This window comes from Sarcophilus harrisii, chromosome 5 (assembly GCF_902635505.1).
Source record: "Sarcophilus harrisii chromosome 5, mSarHar1.11, whole genome shotgun sequence".
Taxonomy (NCBI): domain Eukaryota; kingdom Metazoa; phylum Chordata; class Mammalia; order Dasyuromorphia; family Dasyuridae; genus Sarcophilus; species Sarcophilus harrisii.
The window spans coordinates 132220528-132246116 of NC_045430.1; the positions used below are offsets into that span (position 1 = coordinate 132220528).

Below are 25589 nucleotides of genomic sequence, written 5' to 3' on the forward strand. Positions count from 1 at the left end.
GACATCCCAGTTGTAGAACAGTCTTGGTCCACAACATTTGGATCTCTATTTATAGACACTGTGAATGTTCTGCTGTACCATACTGGCTCCTAAGGCATATTCCTTCTAAGAATGTATCTCACTGGTTAATCTCCTTGATACTCTTTTTCCACAAAATAATTTGCTGGCAATATGTTGAAGAATGACAGAGAGCTAACCTAGTCAGACCTGAACTCTGGTTACTGACACAGTTGCTCTGTGACTGCAAGACAATTGCCTCTCAATGTCTTCAGGAATTTCTCAAAGACTAGAAGTTACAAAGTTATCCACTTAGGCTGATGGAAAGCAATTCATCACCCTGATGTAATCACTATGCTTTTCTAAAATTTTATCTACATAGATACAGATTTATTTATTTTTACTCAGGTTTACTAATGTATATCTAAATTGCCATTAACTTTCATCTTTTGGTTATTTTTATATCCCATAATCCAGAGCCTTGTAGTAACCCAGGAAAAAAAAGGAATGCTTAAAAAGAAAAAAAAACTTTGTTTCAGGGAGAAAGTTGGGGGTCCTTAAAAGAAATACCTAATTTCCCAAATCCAGTCTCTGTCTTTTCAATTCTGGACCCAGGTCATTGTCCTTCAGTAGTGTTCATCTAGAACATGGACAAACTCTTTGCAAGGATATGTAGAATAAGCTGAAGAAGAGGTAAATCAGGGTTAGGATTTAGGGAAATGGTTAAGGGAGGGCTAGGGTTGGATTAGGTATATTATAAGAAATTTTTTAAAAAAAGTTTCTGATAAATTTCTTGTCTCATTTATCATCAGAATGTCATTAAACAAGGTTATTATCATTTTTTTCAAGGAATCTTGAATGATGTTGATATGTGGATGAGAGTCACTTTATTGGAAGAAATCCTTGAAATTCTACCAAATTGTACTATTTTTAAATAATAAAAAAAAAAACATGCATAGTGGGATTTGGTTCTGCACACATTTCAGTCAATTATATGACAATAAAGATATGATCTCACTGTGGAATATTAGTTGTGAAAGTCTTCTTGTTCATAATTTTCTGTCATTCTTTTCATGAGATTTTTTTTTAAAGTTTTTATTGTAAACTGGTGTTGATTTTGGTTGCCATCTCTCTTCACTTAACACAGTACTTAACACAAAACTGGAAGTAAATAAATACTTGATTTGATTGATTGATTTGTTCAGCTGGTGTTAAGCATGTGCCAAATAAGGTTCTTTAAACTTAATTTCTTCTCTTTGTTATAATAAATTATTTATGCCAGCTAACAATTGTCTGAAATTATTATCTATTTCTGTGGCCCTTCCTCCATACATTATCAATATTATTGTCCATAAATGGTTTGAAGAGGTCATGATTTAATTATTTCAATTGCATACCTTATCTTTTTTCCTCCTTTTAATTTTTCTTTTTTTTGTACCTATTTTGATCTGTGCTCTGAACTATTGACTCGAATGACTTCCACATTAGTAATTTGTTTATGACTCTTATCTTCTATCTACATGTTGTTGTAGCTCAGTCATTTCAGTAGTGTCCTACTCTTCTTGAGCCCATGTGGGGTTTTTCTTGATAAAGATACTGGAGTGATTGGCCATTTCCTTCTCTTGTTCATTTAACAGAAGAAACACTAAAGCAGAATTAAGTGACTTGTTGAGAGTCACACAGTTAGTAGGTATGTAAGGCCAGATTTGAACTCAAGAAGAAGTCTTTCTGATTTCAGGCCTGGCACTCTAATATACTACCCAGCTGTCCCTCATCTATTTACTTAATTAAGTGACAATTTGATGTTTGACAAAAGATGTTTGCCAATATGATAGAAGAGATAGAACATAAGAGTCCAAGTTGAAGAGAGATTTTATATGGACAGTGAGGTTTTCCAGGTATTACTGTTTAGAAATAATATTATGCTGGTTGCAGTAAGTCCTAAACATTGTAGAACCTTTTGGAAGAGATTTGTAATCATTCAAAAGAATTTGACTTAATCATATACATGGGAAAAATCAAGTGGATGAAAAATATTTATTACCCAAATTATGACATGAAGTTAAATTGATAATTTATATAACTTCTCCATATACATAAATATCTATATATGTATAAATGTGTGTATACATACATTTTCACATACCTACACATGACAGAAAGAATAAATTAGAAATGAATTGGCCCCAAAATTGAGCAAGAAGATGAATGAGCGCAATTGCCTTTAGAAAATTGCAAAATCTTTTTAATATCCCTAAAAATTTCCCAGAAACAAAGGTTCTTCTTTTAATATTAATACTAATCAGTGTTGCTATATGATTTAGATTCATAGGAGGTTGTTCTACAAAGAATTAAAAATGGTAGTTCAGAGAATTTCAAATGACAAGAGACAGACCACATAGAGGTAGATTTTAACAAAGTTTATTGCTATGAACAAGAGTAAGAGAATAAAAGGAAAAACAAAAGGAAGCTTTTAAGGTCAATCTTCATGTGTAGTTTCCATGCCCACAATGGAGGGAAGGGTTAGTCCAGTGCCCCTCAGAGTTCAAACTTATATAGAAGGTAGTATGATGTCAGTAGATCAATTCATCGTCTACAGAACCAATAAAAATGAGGGTGTTTTCTAAATTACATAATAAAGAGTGAGGAAGAAGTAGGGGAGTAGGGAACTTAATGCTAAATGTGCCATTCCAACCTGAGGATGAACAGGGTTAATATCTAGTCTCAGGGTTTACTAGTCTTGGTATACTTGCAACCCAGAGACTAGAACCTTATCAGTCAAAACAATTTTTACTTGTTGACAATCACAAAGAGGGCAATGATGAGTCACATAGAGAGATTGAGCAAGCTGTAGATTATAGCAAATATAAAGAAATATGTTTTATAAAGTCATGCCATATAATATAATGGAGTTAAACATTTATAGTGCCAAACACCACACTAAAATCTTTACAAATATCTTTTCTTAAACTCACACTAACTCTGGAAGGTAGATGCTATTATTATCACTGTTTTATAGCTGTGGGAATTGAAGGAAAAAGAAGTTGACTTGTTCAGGATCATATAGCTAGTAAATATCTAAAGTTAAATTTCATATTTAGGTCTTCTGATTCCAAGACTCTTATATACAATGTGCTAGCAGCTTCCTTTATAATATCCTATCCTATCAGTCCATCAACATTTATTAAACACTTACTATGTGTCAGATAAGAGGCAGCTCAGTAGATAGAATGTTGAACGTGAGTCAGTCCAGCCTTAGATACTTCTAGTTGAGCAAGTCAATTAATTCACTAGAGAATGAAATGACAAACCACTCCAGTATCTTTGCTAAGTCTGGTTCATAGAATTATTAGGGTCAGACATGGCTGAATGACTGAATAGCAAAAATCCCAAATACTGTGCTAAGTGCACATCTAATATTATAATAATATATGTCATAATATACATACATATAACATATGTACTATATATGTATACAATATATAAAACATATATAATACTGTATTTCTATGCTAATATTATATATTATAATAATATATATTACACATATAATACACGTTATAATATTATAATAACATATTATGTTAACATATATTATAATACATATTAGACATAATATATATTATAATAATAAAATATGATACTTGAAAGAACAACTAGACTTAAAAATATCACCAGAGAAATATATTAAGCAAAAAGGATTGATTCTGTGTCTAGATAAACAGGTAATATGTGATATTTTGTGTTCCACTATTCTCAGGGTGTCTTAGCAAGGGAGGGAAGTTCACAGCTTGTTGAATGGACATTCTATGACAAATAAATGTGAGTACTCCAACAAGACTCACACAACATAGCCAGACGAAAATCAGTTGTGACTTGCAGTTATTGGAAGGAACAGCTAAATTGCTAAGATGACAGATTTGAGTATTGAATATAGTTTACCATAATTCTGACAGACATTTTAAAAGACATGGGAAAGAGCTAGTTCAAAACAGAAATGTGGGGATGCTAAAGTTTTCTTTAGCTAGCTGCTTGCATATTGCATCCCATAAGAGCTCAAGATGACTCCTTGAAATTCTGAAGATGAAAAAGCTGAAGACCCATTTTCTTGCAGAGAAAAATATAGTAGCTAAAGACCACAAGATGGCAGAAGAGAGAAAAAGGCAGTAAATTACAGATGACTAAAATCAGGTACATTATGCCCCAAGATTAAAGCAAGCAACAAGAGATGCATCTCAGGGAAGATGCCCAGCGATAATCAGCCCAGCAGAAATGATGGGGCTGCAGGAAAGCCCAGATTAAAAGAGAAAGTAGATTGGCTTTATGCACAGGGGATGCCATTGATGCTTATGCACCCTAAGTACAAATCTCTCTGGACATGTGGGCTCCCTGGTAACGTGTGTCCTTATAAATGTGACCCATCACTATATCCTAATAATAGAGCCCACACCGGGGATGTGTGAGAGGGCATGCTTTAAGGTGTATGGGAATCATACCTTTTTTGGTATATCTTGCTAAGAACTGTTAGCGTGTTCTCACCCCCAGTAAAACCATCTTGGCAGATGGGCTAAACCAGGTTGATTGTAACTGAGAAGCCTGGAACCAATTGGTAAGTTAGGGAGATGTTGACTCCAAGCATATGAAGACTTCCCTCAACAGAAAAGGCAAATAAGTTTATTTCATTTAATTTTTTAAAAATCAGGTTTGTTTGTTTTTTTACCAAAAAAATACATATTATAATAATAGAATATATGTGGTCAGTCAATTGGAGTTAAATGACTTCCCCAGCATCATCAAGCTAGGAAATATTAAATATGTGAGGTCAGATTTGACTTCAGGTCCTGATTTCAAAGCCAGTGCTCTATGCCCTATGCCATCTAACTACTTCTGAACAAACAATTTCAGCCATGAATGCTGCTGAAGTAGGTGTTAGGGAATGCTTAGGTCAGACATCAAAGACACCAAGGTCATCCACTGGATCTCAAGTCATTGTCAGTTGTCTTTTTTGTTGTCTTGCCATTGGACTTTGAGGAGAAAGTGAGGCTGATGACTTTTTATAACTCTGACTCACTTTTAAATCCAGTTGACCTGCAAATCAAGACATCACCTTCCTGATGTCATTGATCCTCTTCAAAAAGAAAAATAATAGGGTAGAAGATTGTGTTAGACTTAGGATTTCAAGAAATATAGAAAAAGCCTCATACTGAGTTGTTCTAACTACAACAGGGTTTATTAGGTAATAAGCAAACTACATGGATATAGTGTGTAAAACAAGAAAGGTATAAGAAGATCTGTACATATCTACTTCAGTCTCCACTCTTGAATCTTTGTGTTTCACTCATAGAAATGAAACTGTGTACATAACTACTTCTAAGAAATCAGCTCTTTCCAGGTAATAGTCCGATCATGTTTTTACCCACAGATTTTAGGGGATGCAAGCTTTTATGCTAAGACAGAAAGGAGCTAGATATCCTAAGCAATTAACGAACAGGCATTTATTGAGTACTTATTATATACCAGATACTATTAAGGTACAGTATCTTATGATAAGTATACAGATACAAAAGACAAAAGAAAGGGGGGGGGGGAACCATGATTCTTCTTTTACAGAGTTTAAAACATGAGCAGATCAGTCTAAACAAAGGAATTGGTAGAATTGTTTTGGAGTCAAATTTTTCCTTCTTCTTCTTCTTCTCTTTTCTCCCTCCCTGCCCCCACCAAATAGGTCTGATCTAACTGTGATCCATCAAAGAAATTCAGAAAAACACCCCTATTGGCCATAGGTCAATATCTTAACTTAGAATTTTGGAGCTAGAGAGGATCTTAGAGGCATGTAACATAAATCCTAGAGTGTTGAATGTTTTCACCAAGGTCACAAAGCTGGTTAATAGAGAAACAATGCTAGAACATACGTCCTACCACTTAATCTAGGACTGTTTCTGTTACATAAGTAGTATAAAACTAGAATAGAAATTCAGGCCACTAAACTGTACATAAGAATGCTTGTGGGCTGTATATTGGTTTATAAAACCACATGTTTGCATGCATCAATGTATATATATATATATATTAATTAATTAATATACATTAATGTATATATATTATATACACATGGAAATATATATGTGTGCATATATATCCACACACACACATTCACATATATATATACATTAAACTCTTAAATTAGATAGGACATGTATTTTAATCTGGTTTGGGCCATACTCAGGGATGTTAAAGGCCACATGAAGCCCTCTGTACTTACTAAATCATGTCATCTTTTCGAAAAACCTGATATGTATTATCAGGACAATACGGGAAGTGAAAAATGTTATTTCATCTGACATTTAAAACTTGTTAAAACCACATAAAATTGTGTTTTTGAATTAAATTTACTCTTTTTATTAACTACAAATTTATTTTCTCACTTCCATTTTTCTCTTTTGAAAAAAGAAAAAAAGGTCTTATAATAAAAATCATAGTCAAGAAGAACAAATTCACCACCCAAGCATGTGAAGCCAATGTGGTTTAGTGGATAAAGTACAGATTTTGGAGTTAGGAAGAGATGGATTTGAATCTAGTCTCAGGCACTTACGAGCTATAACCCCTCTGAGCCCCAGTTTACTGATTTATAAAATGAGGTTAAACTTAATCTCTCAAGTTTCTTTGCTCTGTAAATCTATGATCAATGTCATATGAAGTTTTTTTTTTTAATTTCCCATGGAAGAACTATTTGAAGGAATTGAATTTGTTTAGTGAGGAGAAGAAAAGACTTAAGAGGGGATACAACAGCTTTCTTCAAATATATGAAAGGCTATTATGCAAAAGAGAGTTTAGATTTGTTTTCCATTAGCAATATGAAACTATGCTCAAAAGTCTATAAAACTGTGCATACCCTTTGATCCAAGAGTCTCACTGCTGGGTCTGTCTCCCAAAGAAATCATAAGGACCCACATGTGCAAAAATTTTTGTAGCTGCTCTTTTTGTGGTGGTAAAAAATAGGAATATCTCCATCAATTGGAGAATGGCTGAATAAGCTATGGTATATTAAAGTAATGGAAAAAATTCTATTAAAAATGATAAGCTGATTTTAGAAAGGGCTGGAAAGATTTACACGAACTGATGCTAAGTAAAACAAGCAGAACCAGGAAAACATTGTATACAGCAACAGCAGAATTGTTCAATGATCAACTATGATAGACTTGGTTCTTCTCATTGATTTCATCTAAAACAATCCCAATAAACTTTGGATAGAAAATACCATTTGCATCCAGAGAGAGAATTATGGACACTGAATATAAACCAACATATGCTATGCTCACTTTTTTTTTTCTGTTTTTTTTTTCTCATAGTTTTTTTCTTTTTGTTCTGATTTTTCTCTCTCAACATGATTCATATGGGAATATATTAAAAAATGAATGTACATGTATAACCCAAAAAATTTTCTTTTACATATAACTAGAGGAAAAATTAATATATATATATATATAAGATTTATTCTACATTGCTGAAAGTTGCAAAAAGACAGATTTCAGTTCAATATAAATGTAATGGGAGGATGGAGAAGGACTGGGTGGCTAATTGACTCAGTGGATAGTCCACTAGACCTAGAGTCAGGAATTACTAAATTCAAAAACAAATCCTGTTTGTCTCAGGCTCCTTGTGAAGGAGAGAAATTTCAGCTATGAATTATAAAAAGACCTTATTGCTTAGAACCCAACCCAGAATTCCCTCCAAAAGAAACTTCATGAAGTCCCAACAAAGGGAGAAAGGAACTACTAAGTCAGGAAGTCAGGAGGTGTTCTCTACACACTTTTCAATTTTATTGTACTTTAAATTTAAGCCATTATCCCAAAAGACCCCATGAAATAGTGTCTCTGGAAATATAAAAACATGTTTTTATAACCACTGTTCTTGCTATACCTTCTCAATAAATCTCTTTTCTAAAACCATAACATTTCTAAAAGTATAACTGATGCTGACTGATAATGGGAAGTACATCAGTGGGGACCCAGCTAACAGATACAACACTCCCTCGAGATTACCTTTAGAATGCTGAGGAGAATAGTAAACTTCCCCCCTACTAGAGGTCTTTAGGTCGAGGACTAGACAAGTTTAAAAAATTTTATAGAGGCGATTCTGGTTTAAGTACAGGTTGGACTTAAAGGTTTTGAAGTCTTTTTCAATTCTGAGGTTCTGTGATTCTGTTTGTAACTTACTTATCAGTTTTATTTGACGAGCTCATCACTCTATGAGATGCTAATAAACTCAAACACCAATTAAAGTGTTTTTACATTAGGAATACTTTTTCCTCTCCCCCACCCTCCTTCTGACAGGTCGTAGAGAAAATAAGACCACTATTTAACTAACTCATTTAGCTTACAACTATAAAAATAATTCAGTTCTTCTATGAAGTCACTTTTGGCTCCACTGTCTTCACATACAAAGTGAGATCTTTAATATCAAATGCAAAATGATGATTGAATAGCACAAGGGACTTATTATTTTAGATCAAAATGAACATCTGCAGTAATTTGTGAAAAAATGCCAATATATCAGTATTAGATGATGTCAGTGATCAAGTTTGGAAGGATGGAGGCTAATTTATTTCCTAAAATGACATCCTCATAATAAATTAGTAATTAGAACATCCCTTATTTCCTTCCTATTCTATCCTTACTCTGAGGTAGAAGTGTTATATGTTTTTTTCTTACTTGCTGGGGATAACTCATTTTGGCATAATAGACAACACGAAAGTAACATCTTCAAGGAGTCTGGAAGAAAGATTCTGGAATGATGTATTACTTTTTTGGACACAAAATAGGTTTCCATATTAGCCATGTTGCAAACAAGTAAACAAAAACAATCTCCCCTCAAAAAAAAAAAAAATACACAAGAAAAATACTGTGAAAAAAGCATGCTTCAATCTGCACTCAAAGTTCATTATTATCACTTTAAAACTAGATAAAATTTTTCATTGTAAATCCTTTGGCATTGTCTTGGATCATTGTATTGATTAGAGTAGCTAAGTTTTTCATGATTGAATGTGATTACAACATTGCTGTTACTGTATACAACATTCTCCTAGTTTTGTTCATTTTAATTTGCATGAATCCTTCCAGGTTTTCTGAAATCAACTTCCTCCTCACTTCTAATAGCATCATATTCCATCACAATCATATACAAAAACTTGTTCAGTCAGTTGATGGACTTCCTCTCAACTCCTAATTCTTTATTACCACAAAAAGAATGCAATACATATTTTTTGTACATATAGATCTTTTTCCTTTTTCTTTGATTTCATTGGGTAGTATTGCTGAGTCAAAGGATAATGTATAGTTCCAAATTTTTCTCCAATTGTGCATTTCTCCCCAATAGTGCAATCGTGTACCTATTTTTCATATTCCATCAACATTTGTAATTTAATATGTGGGAGGTTGTATCTAGAAAAATATAGTATTGTATAACATATACAAATATTATAGGATATGTATCAACTAATCAATCAACAAGAATCTATTAAGCATCCACTATATACCAGGTACTATCCTACAAAGACAAAAGGTGAAACAATCTCAGCAGTATTATCAAATTCAAATAGAAATGCAGACCATTGATCTCTATGTAAAGATCCTGTGAGCCACTTGGTGATTTAGAAAACCACCTATTACCACTATCTATGTTTTAGGGTATTTTAATTTATTTTGTTAAATATTTTCCAATTACATTTTAATCTGGTTCAGGCAGCACTCCAATTCTGCATTTAATACCACTGTTTTATAGCATATAGTATATAATATTATATAAGAGAATCTAGAATGTATATCATGGAAGTTTTATTCTGAATAGGGCAAGTCATGAAGAAATAATTTATCCTTTAAAAAAAAAAAGATTAGTTAGAGGATAGAAGGTTGCTTTTGAAATCCCAAGTCATGTTTCTTGCTGGGCAGATCATGTAACTCCTTTGTGCTTTCAGGGAACTCTCTAAGACTATCCAATTTTTTAATGCACTATTTAAGTTACAGAGGAATTGCTGATCTATATCCAATGGAGAGAATTTCCACATTAGGAATCCCCTAAATGCAGTAATGAATTGAACCAGCTACGCCCAGAGAAAGAACTCTGGGAGATGACTAAAAACCATTACATCGAATTCCCAATCCCTATATCTATGCCAACCTGCATTTTTGATTTCCTTCACAAGCTAATTGTACAATATTTCAGAGTCTGATTCTTTTTGTACAGCAAAATAACGGTTTGGTCATGTATACTTATTGTGTATCTAATTTATATTTTAATATATTTAACATCTACTGGTCATCCTGCCATCTGGGGGAGGGGGTGGGGGGTAAGAGGTGAAAAATTGGAACAAGAGGTTTGGCAATTGTTAATGCTGTAAAGTTACCCATGTATATATCCTGTAAATAAAAGGCTATTAAATTAAAAAAAAAAAAAAAAAAAAAAAGGAATCCCCTAAAATGAGAAAAATCAAAGGATTGGACAATGCTCAGTGACATTTTTCAGGGTATTTGCATCTCAGAGGGAATCAGCACACTGCAGGGCAGAGCATGATTTGTTGCTTTGTTGTTAGATTAGACTTAGCAAAGTGATGGAGAAAATGTTTATAATGCAGAGTAAGCTTAAAATTGTGTCCTTTTTCCTGGAAAGCCAATTGAATTTTTGCTAGCACACAGTATACCCTACTGTGACTTTGGGCTAATCATTTAATCCCTTTAGGCCTCAGCTTGTAAAAACAGAGGAGGTGGGAAAGGATAGCCCCTGAGGCACTTTCCAGCTTTTATCCTGCCGCTTGGCGCCACCAGGAGGCGCTGCAAGAGGAGGCCCCGTCTGTCCGCCTAATTAGTACCTTCTTTCCTCTAGTCACGCCCCCCTTGCCCATCGACTTCCGCCGGAAGTGGCGGTTGTTGACAGTATTTCTCAACCCGGCGTTGAATCGGGTAGTTTGGGGTCCTGTGGCGGCGTCGCGGAGCCTCCCCGGGAGGGCGCCCTCTGGTACGGCGATGGATATCCTCAAGTCGGAGATCTCTCGGAAGCGGCAGCTCCTGGAGGACAAGAAGCTGCTGGGGGTGAGACGCGTTCGGCTGGGGAGGAGGGGAACAGGAAGCGGGGCGGTCCCGGGGAGAGGTCTGGGGGCCTTGGCCGTCCCGCGGCTCTTCCCTTCTTGCGTAGTCAGCAAGCGTGGGGGCGCTAGGAACACTCGCGTCCCTCACCGGCGCACAGCTTTGGAGCTGGAGTGCGCGCTAAAGGTGCCGGTGAGGTGCTAAAGGTGAGGAGACTGAGCCCCAGCAATAACCATCCTAAATAACATTAATATAGCGCCTACTGTGTGCTGGGTTCGTACCAGTAGCCGGTGTCCCAGGCAGCTCTTGAACTCTTCCGTGCCCCGATCCCCGCTTGCCATCTGTGGGGTCACCTCACTTCTCTGTGGGAAACGGGCTAACCCAGACACCTGACAGACTCCCGTTGTAGAACAGCGCTTGAATGTACAAATATTAAAGCGAGGAAGTTTTTTAATAGGATGTAGAGTGAGAAGGAGGGAAAATACAGAGGGGCAGAGTGTTATAGATGTGAAAAGTTACAAGGATTTTCCGGTCACTTACAAGTTTTACTTAACTGTGATACTTTGTTACAATTTATTACTCTCGAAAGGAGAGAGTAACTGGTGAATGTTCGTAATAGAATTTTAAAATTAGCTGCTTCCGTTCCCTACCCTCCTGTCCTGCAGCTTGTTTACAAGCAGTTTTTGGTCTCGGGCAAACATCATGAGCCCCTATTGCCTTTTTAGAGCAGAATTAAAACGCCACATAAAAGCTTTGAGACAGTAAAGAGAGCAGCTAATTTTTTTTTTAATTTAATAGTCTTTTATTTACAGGATATATACATGGGTAACTTTACAGCATTAACAATTGCCAAACCTCTTGTTCCAATTTTTCACCTCGTACCCCCACCCCCTAGATGGCAGGATGACCAGTAGATGTTAAATATATTAAAATATAAATTAGATACACAATAAATATACATGACCAAAACGTTATTTTGCTGTACAAAAGAATCAGACTCTGAAATATTGTACAATTAGCTTGTGAAGGAAATCAAAAATGCATGTGCATAAATATAGGGATTGGAATTCAATGTAATGGTTTTTAGTCATCTCCCAGAGTTCTTTCTCTGGGCGTAGCTAGTTCAGTTCATTACTGCTCCATTGGAAATGATTTGGTTGATCTGTTGCTGAGGATGGCCAGGTCCATCAGAACTGGTCATCATATATGTATTGTTGTTGAAGATATAATGATCTCCTGGTCCTGCTCATTTCACTCAGCATCAGTTCAGTGTAAGTCTCTCCAGGCCTTTCTGAAATTATCCTGTTGGTCATTTCTTACAGAACAGTAATATTCCATGATATTCATATACCACAATTTATTCAGCCATTCTCCAACTGATGGACATCCATTCAGTTTCCAGTTTTTAGCCACTACAAAAGGGCTGCCACAAACATTCATGCACATACAGGTCCCTTTCCTTCTTTATAATCTCTTTTGGGATATAATCCAGTAGTAACACTCTGGATCAAAGGGTATGCACAGTTTGATAACTTTTTGAGCATAGTTCCAAACTACTCTCCAAAATGGTTGGATTGTTCACAACTCCACCAACAATGCATCAATGTCCCAGTTTTCCCACATCCCTCCAACAATCATCATTATTTTTCCTGTCATCTTAGCCAATCTGACAGGTGTGTAGTGGTATCTTAGAGTTGTCTTAATTTGCATTTCTCTGATTAATAATGACTTGGAGCATCTTTTCATATGACTAGAAATAGTTTCAATTTCTTCATCTGAGAATTGTCTATTCATATCCTTTGACCATTTTTCAATTGGAGAATGGCTTGATTTTTTATAAATTAGAGTTAATTCTCTATATATTTTGGAAATGAGGCCTTTATCAGAACCTTTGACTGTAAAAATATTTTCCCAGTTTATGAGAGCAGCTAATTTTTAAAAGAATTCACTTTCTTTTACAAATAGGAAAGCCATCTTTACCGGATTATTGTCTACCTTATGGAGTTGTTCTGAAGATCAAAGGAGATAATATTCATAACGTGCTTTCCAAACTTTTAAAGTTCTATAAAATAGTTATCACCAGTAAGTACTACCAAGGTCAGAGCTGGGTTCCAGCCCAGAACTCTTTCCACATTTACAATGATTTTTGGAATTGAATGCTCGTAGTCCTGGTCCACAACTTTTCTCAACTCCTGGGCCAAAAAAAAAAAAAAAAGCACCTGTGTTTGGCATCTTCATTTCTCACTTTCCACTTAGTTCTGAGTCTAATGAAATCCAGGTATCTCCACCAGTGATACTTAACGTTTGTTTTCACCCTTTACACTGTGTATCAACAGTTTATTTATAGGGTAGATTAATTTGATGGATTTTTATTGTCTGTCTCTAAACTTTTTCAAAGTGAAAACCTCTTAATTGTTAAATATGCTGGCCTTTTCTCAGCTTTCATCTTTAATACATTGAAAGAATGTGATTCTAGATACAAATTTTGCTTTTGATGCTTAATATGTATGATTCACAGCCAATTACCTCTCTGGGTTTCAGTTTTTCATCTTTTTTTTTTTTTAATTTTTTTTATTTAATAGCCTTTTATTTACAGGATATATACATGGGTAACTTTACAGCATTAACAATTGCCAAATCTCTTGTTCCAATTTTTCACCTCTTACCCCCCACCCCCTCCCCTAGATGGCAGGATGACCATTAGATGTTAACTATATTAAAATATAAATTAGATACACAATAAGTATACCTGACCAAAACGTTATTTTGCTGTAGAAAAAGAATCAGACTCTGAAATATTGTACAATTAGCTTGTGAAGGGAATCAAAAATGCAGGTGTGCATAAATATAGGGATTGGGAATTCAATGTAATGGTTTTAGTCATCTCCCAGAGTTCTTTTCTGGGCATAGCTAGTTCAGTTCATTACTGCTCCATTAGAAATGATTTGGTTGATCCGTTGCTGAGGATGGCCTGATCCATCAGAACTGGTCATCATATAGTATTGTTGTTGAAGTATATAATGATCTCCTGGTCCTGCTCATTTCACTCAGCATCAGTTCATGTAAGTCTCTTCAGGCCTTTCTGAAATTATCCTGTTGGTCATTTCTTACAGAACAGTAATATTCCATAATTTTCATATACCACAATTTATTCAACCATTCTCCAACTGATGGACATCCATTCAGTTTCAGTTTTAGCCACTACAAAAGGGCTGCCACAAACATTCGTGCACATACAGGTCCCTTTCCCTTCTTTATAATCTCTTTGGGATATAATCCCAGTAGTAACACTGCTGGATCAAAGGGTATGCACAGTTTGATAACTTTTTGAGCATAGTTCCAAACTACTCTCCAAAATGGTTGGATTCGTTCAGAACTCCACCAACAATGCATCAATGTCCCAGTTTTCCCCATCCCTCCAACAATCATCATTATTTTTCCTGTCATCTTAGCCAATCTGACAGGTGTGTAGTGGTATCTTAGAGTTGTCTTAATTTGCATTTCTCTGATTAATAATGACTTGGAGCATCTTTTCATATGACTAGAAATAGTTTCAATTTCTTCATCTGAGAATTGTCTGTTCATATTCTTTGACCATTTTTCAATTGGAGAATGGCTTGATTTTTATAAATTAGAGTTAATTCTCTATATATTTTGGAAATGAGGCCTTTATCAGAACCTTTGACTGTAAAAATATTTTCCCAGTTTATTGCTTCCCTTCTAATCTTGTCTGCATTAGTTTTGTTTGTACAAAAACTTTTCAGTTTCCAATTTTATCAAACAGTAAGTTCTTATCCCAAAAGCTGGGATCTTTGGGTTTGTCAAAGACTAGGTTGCTATATTTGTTGACTGTTTTATCCCTTGAACCTAATCTATTCCACTGATCAACTAATCTATTCCTTAGCCAATACCAAATAGTTTTGGTATCAGTTTTTCATCTTTAAAAGGAGAGAATTGGACTAGGTGGTCCTTCCACAGCTTATATGACTTGCTGATTTATTATCAGCTTTCCAGCCCTTGATCTTTGATACATTATCTTTTCTTAAATAGCTTGCTGTTTTTTGGCACTGTTGACCTTCCTTTCTGCCTGAATTATCTTTGCTACCTAATCCTTTCATGATGCTTCCATTCAGTTTTCACCCCCAACCTGTCTTCCTGTTCCTTTTTCTCTGCCTTCATACTCATTCTTGTTGATCTGATCAACAAGTCTGTTCCCAGATGTTGTCATTCACCTTCACAACAGCTTTCACAGCTATCCCTTAATTCTCTTTAAAATTGTGGCCACCTTTCTAGTTCAGACTTTTATCACCTTTCACCTGGATTATTGTAATAATATTCTCATTGGTCCTCTCCCCAGTCCATCTTCCATACAATTGCCAAAATAATCTTTTTAAATCCAGGCTCTAATCATGTCACTGCCTCATTCAAAAGTTTGAGTAGTTTCCTATTGATAACTTGAATAAAATACAAACCACTTTATCAATTAGAACCCTTCACATTTAGCTCTTGACATATTTCAGGTATGTTTCTTTCTTCTGTAAAGACTGAGACTGTTCCTGTAAAGGTACAGATAACATCTGTGAATACAGTGATGATTACTCCATAACTTTTGATCTTAGAGAACATTTTCCAACTTTTAGCTAAACTCAATTACTTACATTGCACTAAACATGACTGTAGAGAGCCAGAATTCTGGAGAAATATACTTCAAAGAAGTAGGAATTGATGAGACAATGGTTATCTAGTTTACATATACTTAATATTTAGCATGGTCATATAATAGTTCTCTAGTTCACACATATTCAGTATGCTGTAAGGATGTTATTGTAATAGGGTATATAAGAACTGGGGACAGGAAGTCAGACCGCAGGCAGACTACTGATGGAGACTGGGTCAGACTATGACAGACAAAGACTCTGTAAGAGACAATAAAGACATTGGACTCTATTCTTGTCCATTCTGGTGATGTCTATCCTGCTGAGACCAAGGCCCTTCCGGAGGACCTCCAGAAAGCTAGCCCAAACATTATTACATATGACATTATCTTTTTGCCTTTTTTCCTTTACTGTATTTTGTCAAATTCTATCCCTGTATTGTGCTATAGTTTTGTGAATCTCAGTCTTTTAGAATCCTTAGTATCTTTCAAGATTCCACTCTGATACTACTTCCTATTTGAAGACCTAGTTGTTAATGTTCATTTCTTCCTCAAATTATCTTGTAATTATTCTTCTATGTATACATTGCATACCTCCAGTAAAATAAATGTAAATACCTCAAGGACCGGGACTGTTTTTCTTTTTGATATTGTGTTACTACTTCCTTATAGAACTTTACAAGTACCAGGCACTTGGTAAATGTTTTTTATTGTTGAAAAAAAGGACCTTTTGTGTTAGTTTCTTTTGATATAAAAGAAAAGTTTTAGGATAGTGATACCTGGTGTGTGGAAGGACAAAGGGGGGAAGAAAAATGCAAGAAAGGACAAACTCTGGCATTAATGTGCACTTTTGATTTGCAGTGCTAATATGTAAGTATTAAATGTTATAAGTAACTATATAGACATTCCAGCCAACAGAATTATTAGATATATCTGGTTCTCTTAGTCTTTCTTTTACTCTTTAATATAATGCCGGAGAAACTGAGCAAGATAGAGATTAGAGAGTATTTAATAATTTATTAAACGGAGAGATTCTGGGACCAGATGGATCCATGGTTTGGTCCTAGGGCTGATTCAGACTATCGTCTCCAAGAATCCAGCAAACAGTGAGAGTTCTCAATGACCTATGTATACACGGCTCAGACTCAAAGGGGTAGACTGAGGCGGGGGTGGAGTCAGGATGCTGAGATTGGGAACAGGACTCTTGATAGGATAGGGTGAGCCTTTGGACATGAGATGACATAATCAGGGGGAGGCATCACGGACATGGGGAGAGGCATCTTGATGAGACAGTATCTGACATTCTGATAACTTGGGATGGGGAGAGGCATTCTGATATTCTAAAATATTCTAAAACAGATCTTTTATCCTTATCAAATATTCTGATAAAGAGGGAAGGGAGGTTTTGCAGGACTGAGCTTTGAGAAGCAGGGAAACTGAGTCAGGAATGGGTCAGGATAATTATGGAAACTGAGAACTGTGGCATAACAATTTGCTTTTGTCAATCCTTCTATAGTATTTAATATTGTTATTTTGCAGCTGATTACCTTGTTATTTAACATTAATTTTATCTTTGTCAGTAATAATAGCTAATTTCTATTATTTTTAGAATTACAAAGCAATTTGCATATATTATTTCTTGTGATCCCCACAGTGCCTCTGCAATCTTTTCTCTTCTTTTTTTTAGTGGAGCTTGTGATTCTATCCATGTAAGTAACTATATGTGGTACTTTGAACAATAGAAGTTTTATAGTTAGGCTTTTTTGGGTGACTATGGGTTTCATACAATCAGCACATGATCATCTCTATATAACATCTGGAGGAGTTTATCACTCCTAGACGTCTTACATTTGAACCCTTTCATTGGACATCTTCTATGACTATGATAATGTCCATTGATATCAATTAATAGATTGGCAAATAAAGTTGTCTTTGTTGTTTAACTGCCAAGAAATCACATTTGTTCTTATATGCATGGACAAAACATTAGAGCATGTTTAAGATGACATTTTGCCATACCAAATTGAATCCTTTTTTAAATAGTTTGCAAGCAATAAATATAGTTGCATTATCTGTACTTTTCAGTGAGTTTTGTGACTATGGATGTATCATTTGTTAAAATCTACCATTTCCTTTCTCATATATTTTTTTAAATCAACGATAAAAAATATCATATTATCAAAGTTACCTTTCATTGAGGCAGCTAGGTGGTATAGGATAAAGCATTGGATAAGAAGTTGGATAGACCCGAGTTCAAATCTGGCCTTGGATACTTAATGGTTATGTTGGGCAAGTCATTTACTCTTTGTTTGCTTCAGTTTTCTTGATTGTAAAATGGGGATAATAATAGCAGTTACCTAGAAAGTTTGTTTGAGCATCAAATATTTGTAAACTACTTAGTATGGTATCTGGTATATACTAGGTGCTATGTGGATATGTTTATTCCCTTTCTTCATATGTTTGTTGTTCAGTCTTAAATGGAAAAACAGGTTGCTATCTATTTCTATTCTCTAAATTGCCTTTTTTAAGGTTGTGAAGAAATAATTTCATTTTTTTGTTTTGTTTTTTGATTTCTAAATTACATGTAAATATAGTTTTTAACATTCATCTTTGAAAAACGTTGTGTTCCAATTTTTTCTCCCTCTCTCACTTCACTCCATTCCCCTTGGTTATCAAGCAATCCAATATAGGTTAAACATATGTATTAATAGCCCTTTTTCTAGTAGTAATACCAACTGTGATTTTTCTAGTCATTTGGAATCTTGTATTAGATCGATTCAGAGTTGATGCTTCAAAGCCCTCAGAACTGTATACTATACTCTATGGGTACTTGTTCTGGTCTAGCTCTTGATTTTTTTCTAATGCTATTTTTACTTCTTTGTGTTACACATTGGAGACTAGAATGTTGGAATGCAAATATGGTTGTCATTGATGAGGAAAATAGTTTATCCCAGAAATGTTGATACAGTAACTTTAAAAAATTGTCAATTAATTGAACTAGTTATGGCTTTTAATACTCTTTGGATGTTGTAGCATAATTGAATCAAGTGCCGTTCTTTCTACAAAATGATTTTTCTGCAACTTTTTGTTAGTGATGTCTTATTCATTTTTCAAGCATTTAATAAACACGTGTTATGTACCTGCCATTGCTAGATGCTGGCCATAGATATAAAAATTAAGTAGTCCCTGCTTATAGGCTGTTTGGAGAAACAACGTATACATAGAAAGCTAAATTTAAAAATACATAATGATTTCTGGGAAAGGCATTAGCAATTGGGAGAATTGAGATGGTTTGAGGTGAGCTTGAAGTGAGGGATTCTGAAGGTAGAGGCAAGGAGGGAAGTGCAATTCAGGATGGTCACCTTCTACAAAGTCATGGAAATGGAAGATGAAATTTCATATAAGGAACATCTAGTTTGCCTAGAATGTACAGTTGTGAATGTATAATGAATATAATTGAATGATATTTGATATGATTGAATAATATAAATGAAAAAGCATTTATTAAGTTTATATTCTATGTAAACACTGTGCTAAGTACTGAGGAAACTATAAAAGACAGTCTGCCCTCAAGGAGCTGCACATTTTTTTCTCCCATTCTAAGATAGTAGTGGTGTATTTCAAATGTTCATTGTGCTTGTAATATATTTTTTATTGTTAAAGCTTTTTATTTTAAAAACAAATGCATAGATAATTTTTCAATATTCACTCTTGCAAAATTGTGTCCCAAATTTTTTTTTCTCCTTTCCTCCCACCCCCTCCCCTAGGTGGCAAATAATATGTGCAATTCTTCTATACATATTTTCACAATTATCGTACTGCACAAGAATAATCAGATTAAAAAATGAGAAAGAAAACAAAATGCAAAGAAAAACAACAGAAAGTGAAAATACTATGTTGTGATCCATATTCAGTCCTCACAGTCTTCTTTCTGGATGCAGATGGTTCTCTGTATCCTAAGTCTTTTGGAATTAGACTGAATTACCTTATTGTTGAAAAGAGCCATGTCCATCAGAATTGATCATCATATAATTTTGCTGCTGATCATTTCTTATAGAACAGTAATATTCCATAACATTTATATACCATATAACTTATTTAGCCATTCCCCAACTGATGAGCATCCACTCAGTTTCTACTTATTTCCTACTACAAAAAGGGCTACCACAAACATTTTTATACATATAGATTTCTTTCCCTTTTTTATGCTCTCTTTATGTTACAGATCCAATAGAGACAATACTGAATCAAAGGGTCTGCATTGGTTTTGTTTTGTACAATTTTTTTAATATAATCAGAATTGTCCATTTTTCTTCTAACTCTCTTTTAAGATACTTTTTGAATTCTTACAAGAGAGTCTTTTGAGTTGGAGACAATTTCATATCACTCTGTGAGGCTTCATCTGGAGCCTTTTTATCTTTAGTTCTCAGGGTTTGGGGTCTGTTCTTCCCTGTCTCCATAATATCTATTTATAGTCAATCTTTTTGCTTTTTTTGCTCATTTCTAAAGGTTGAGGTTTGTTCTTAGACAAAGGGAAGATTATCCCAACCTTTCTCTAAAGGGCAACAAGGATTTTATGCTGCCCTGGGACTGGTGGTGCTGGCTTCCTTCTGGTGCTGAGTAAATATGGCCAAGTCTTTCCTGTTAAGCTGGGTTTTGGGGTCCTCACTATTTGTCTTCTGTGGTTGTGATGGAGGTCTCACAGCTAATTTGCTGATCCACTGGCTTCTGCACAAGGACAGAGTAGCCAATCCTGCTGTGTATAGTGACTGAGCTTCCCACTATATTCCCCTGGACTCGTGGAAGCCTCTCTGCGCTGGACCTTGTCTCCCTCTGCCTGTTTGAGACAGACCTTTCCTGAAATTCTTCCAAAATTCTGCTGGAAATTTGTTGTACTCTAAATATATTATTTCCCTCCATCCATCCTTTCCCTCCCTCCCCATTGAGAAGGCAAGCAATCTTGCATATGCCATCAATTATGCATATGAAGACACACAAAGCATATTTCCATATCATCCATTTTGCCAAAAAAGGCAAGAAAAATAAAGATGATAGTACACTTGACACATCTGGTCTAAAGAATAGTGTTGTTCCCAATTCTTGTTCAGAATCTTGGACTATTTCCATTTAGGTGTCCCAGGATAGGGACTTCTGGTTAAGATGATGAAGATGATCAGGGATTTGTGAACTCTCTAGGACACCAGCTTAAAATCAGTGGAATATTCGGTTGGATCTGCTCCTGCTAAAACCTACAACAGTGAACCTTTAGTAGTGATTGCACAAGGAATCGAACCAAGGGGAACCAGTGTCAGGGTTGCAACACTGTTTACTGCTGTAGTAAATATGATGATCCCATTGACCAAACTGGTATCTTTACCCACTCTAGGTCTTTGAAAGATGATTGCTCCTTTCTTTTTTCCTTCCCTCCACCCCATCATCTAGAGACTTTCAGGGGGAGATGAAGACTATGATAAAGGTGGAATATGACAGCTTTTTTCTCATTTTAAGACTATAGCAAAAGACAACATTTCGGCCTAGCCACCTCTTCTAACATTGCAGAGTTGGACAATTGCTAAGCCTTATATGTAATAGAACAATTTCTCCAAACAGGTTTTCTCTTGATTTTTCAGCTTAGGAGAAAGTTTTCAAGGAAAAAATCAGAATTGTCAAAAGTCTCAGAGATTTCTCTGTTGTTGTTGTTTTTTTTAATGACATTCTCGTAATTACATCCAGAAATCCTCAGGTAGATTCCATTATCTTGGGAAAGCATCACTTTCTTCTTAGGTATATTCATCTAGTCTTTTAGGTGTTTTTCCTGGCTGAGGAAGCTCTTCTACTATATTCTTAAGTATGTCTTCTGGAATCTCTTCATCTGGAAAAAGATGTAATCTTTGCATCATGGTTCTTCTGTGGAGGTTCTTTGGTAACATTCCATAAACAGCTAGTTTCACAATTGCCACTAGACCCCGTTGGTGAAGCTGAACTGCAGTAACTTGTCGGAAACCACCTGGGTAGCCATTGTGCAAAGAGTATACTTTTTGTTCTCTTTTATTCCTAGAAAATGCAATATGCCTTTATGACAATATGATCCCCACACTTACTCAATTGATGGTATGCAGGTTTATGCAGCCCTTGAAGTCTGACTTCTGGTCAGACTATTGCTATAAGTTTGATTGGAGGTTTTCCATCTAAGAGGTACCATATTCTGCCACTTTCCACTACAATGAAGAAATAATATAGATGAAAAGAATTCCAAGATAAAGAGGAAATTATTAACTTTGAAATAATCACAACTAAAACCTCAGAAAAAGAATGGATTGGCCATCATCTTCTAGAATGGGTAGAAGGAATGAAGAATTGAGAATGAGAAAATGAAATTGGAATATTTGGAAAAAGAATAAGCAAAAGTCAAAAGATAGAAAAAAAATCAAAGAAATGGCTTGGAGAAGGAATTTGAGGATTATTGAAGTCCTTGAAAACCATGACCAAAAGCCTGGACTTAGATTTTTAAAAAATCATAAAAGGAAACTTCTTGGAACTATAAGAGCTAGAAGACAAAGTTAAAAATAGAATACTCCTCTCCCTCAAGTCCTAGATTACTAACCTGTACCAGCTTCTTGGTACCTTTTCCACTTACATGCCACATTGTTTTCTCCCTGGATCCATGCTCTCACTCTTCCGAATATCAGCTGATCCCCAGGAGTTCTAACTTCCTCCCCACTCCTTCCTTCCTCTACCCCTTTCCAGAGAGAAAAGTAGACTTTTCAAAAGTCCCCTAAGTCATACCTAGTATACGGTCCCCATCTTCCTTCAAAGACTATCTCTCTTTACTCATAGGGAGAATTCATCAGTGGAATCCCACCACTCAGGTAAGGCTTCCACTCTCCCCCAATTTTTTCTTTACTTTATTTACTTTTCTTTACTTTCTTCTCCTCTCCTTTAAACTTGAGACCACAGAGGTCACTTTCCTTTCACTGGTAACCCTCAATTTAACCTTAGGTCATCACATACTCCTTTCTGTTCCCCTATTCCTCTTGTCTATTTTCATGTATCCTTTCAGGTTATAATATAGTTCCACTGATTAACTTACAGGCAAAGTGTTTTCAGGTTTTGTCCATCTTGCATCTTTCTTGTCTGCCTCTTTACTGATGTCTTCCAGATTTCTGCCTTCACCTTGTATTAAGTACATTTATAAAGAAGTCACTTGTTCTTGCCAGCCTTGGTTGCTGTATTTAATTCACTCTTGGATTTCTTGTGTTTTGGGGTTTTGTTCAAGAAGTAAATAATCTCTTCACTTCTAGTTTTCTTTCCAAAATGTTTCAAATTCTTTTTTGTTACTGAATAGCTATCTTTGTTCATGTATGGTTCAATTCAGATTTATAGGTAGATCTTCCTGGACTGCATCCATTTAATGCCATTGCTCTTCAGAACTCATTCCATTCTCTCCTGTGTTTTCTAGTGGGTGCAAAATAGTTTTGTCTTTTGATAATGTCCTTTTCTTTGTGTTGAATTCTTATTGCTTACAGAACTTATTTCTTAATTGAACTGCTAGATTTAATAATTATATGGCTTGAAGTTTTATAGCTTTGGGTAGGGGGCAATCTGTTAAGTTATTTTCATTTAATACTTGTTAAGATTTGCTTAAGGTTCACTTAAGATTGAAACTTGTAATTTTAGATGATAAGACTCATTAATAGCTTAAAAGACAAAGTAACATTGTCTTTGTATTTAGGTTTTTAATCCTGTCCTCTAAACTTTCTTTTAAACTTTGACATTGGGTTTTGTTCTTTTTTCCTACAATATATGAAGTTGGTTCTTTAAAATAATGTATCAAGTTTTCAGAGAAGCTAACATGTTCTGTCTGAAAAGCTGATACTATATTTCTGGCACTTTGAGCAAATGCTTTAACTTGAATATGATACAGATATTATCAAAAGATATTGAGATAATCCTTTAAGATCTCCTGTTTGTTTTTGGTTGCCAGACATGCAATAGATTTTGAATTATGCACTCTTAATAATTCTGAACAAGACTGAATCTCACAAGGAGAACCGCATGTGGAACCATAGATTTTCATTGACATTAATTAGAGTTGAAAAGTCTTTAGTTTTTTCATATTAACATGCTGTAAACTTATTGACTGACAAATTTAAAGAAGGGAAAAAAATGAATCTTGCCTATCATATTTGTCAAAGCTGATCTTCTTGTAATGTACCCTCCCAATATGACATTACTCCTAACCAGACTAGAGTTTTCTAAGACAAATTTTAGTACGGTTCAGTACTTAAGGTTGGCACAGATATTAAGTAGAACTTTCTGAACAGTTTCATTAATGTACCTAAAGGCCACATGTATACTGGATGGTAAGATGGAATTATTTTCATTGGAATACTTAGTCCTCAAGAATTAAATTACCCTGCATCACGTGATGAATGATAATGATTGTTAAGAAATATGTTGATTATTTAGTGTCACATTTCTTTTTATTTAATAGAATAATTATAAGCAGATAATTAAAAGATGCTATTGGTCTACTTTTTTTGTGCAGCAGTGTAAAGAGCATTGGACTATGAGCCAAGACCTGATTGCTCTTCTGTTGGTACTTTTTAATTGGCTGTGTAACTATGGATAGGTCACTTAATCCATCATAAATTTCAATCACTTCATTGTAATATGGGATAAATGGTATTAGCTATATCTACTTCACAGTTTTGGTGGTGTTTTTGTTTTTTTGTTTTGGTGAAATGAAATATAAAGTGGTTTTAAAAAATGGGAAATCCTATGTAAACATGAGGCAGCATACTATAAAACGGCTTTGGAATTCTATAGAACTAATTCCTAGTAATTAGTTGCAAGCTTTAATCTTTTTGAGCCTTAAATTCTTTATCTATAAAGTTAAGGAATTATAATAAATTATCTGTTTCTACTTAGGGATTCTATAATTTGTGATTTTTAGCATTACCAATAAATAATGTAAATATGACCAGCATTTATAAAACCCATTTGTAAAAATACTTTTCAGCCTTATAACTCTCCCCATTTTGAAGATAAGAAACTGAAGCATATCCCCTCATGGTCCTCCTTCATTTTTATCATTTCAGACCCCTTTGGTACTTTTATGAAAATTAGGGATCCTCTTTCAGAATTTTGTTTTTTAAATGCATATAATAAAATAAATGATTCCAAAGGAAATCATCATTACCAATGATAGCTGCTTAAGGAGATCATTCAATTTTAAGAGTAGTGGCTATCAGCTAAATATTAAGTGGATGATGTACATCAGTATTTGCCAATGTATAACTTAAAATCTGTAAGAAAATTGAATAGATTCCCTTCAAAAATATTTTATAAATATACATCACCTAGAATGTCTGTTCTTTTTTGTCATCACCTGCCTAAGTTCTATATAAAAATCTTGAGGTGTAGTGGGGTGGTCAGTTGAATGAGTGGCTAGATTTGGAACTTGATAGGTTTGATCTCTGGCTCTGTTATATCATTTAGCATCTCTAGGCCTCAGTTTGCTAATTTTTAAATGAGGTCAGTAGGATTAAATGATCTCTAATGGTCCTTTTTAGCTGTGAATTTAAGATATTGTGAACAGATATTTAATAAAAAGAACTACAGATAGAAATAGGTCCCATATGCAGTTTCTGTAGAAAAAAAGAAAAATAAAGGTAAGTTTGTAGGCAGTTTAAAAAGAATTGCTTGTTTGTCTCTTTTCAGCTACATCAGATTTTAGGAATGTTTTATAACATCAGATTCTATTATAGTATATTCTAGCAATTTGTGACAATAACAAAAACAAAAACAAAAATCCCCAGACAGTCTATATGTTATGCCTATTTTAAGAAATCAGCAGG

General features: G+C 34.8%; 1 protein-coding gene and 1 pseudogene across 3 annotated transcripts in view; one reads left to right on the plus strand and one right to left on the minus strand.

The window, feature by feature from the left end:
- Positions 1-10899: 10899 nt before the first annotated feature.
- The window catches only part of PRPF18 (pre-mRNA processing factor 18), a 54612-nt gene continuing 39922 nt past the window's right edge, over positions 10900-25589 (plus strand). For 2 of the 3 annotated variants that reach the window (XM_031938600.1, XM_031938601.1), the window contains exon 1: positions 10900-11081. In XM_031938600.1, the coding sequence (XP_031794460.1) occupies positions 11016-11081 (66 nt within the window). In that variant the 5' untranslated portion in view covers positions 10900-11015. The remainder of the gene's footprint in view (positions 11082-25589) is intronic. The other variant, XM_012550887.3, reaches the window with a different exon arrangement.
- LOC100932716 lies at positions 21392-24151 on the minus strand (annotated as a pseudogene).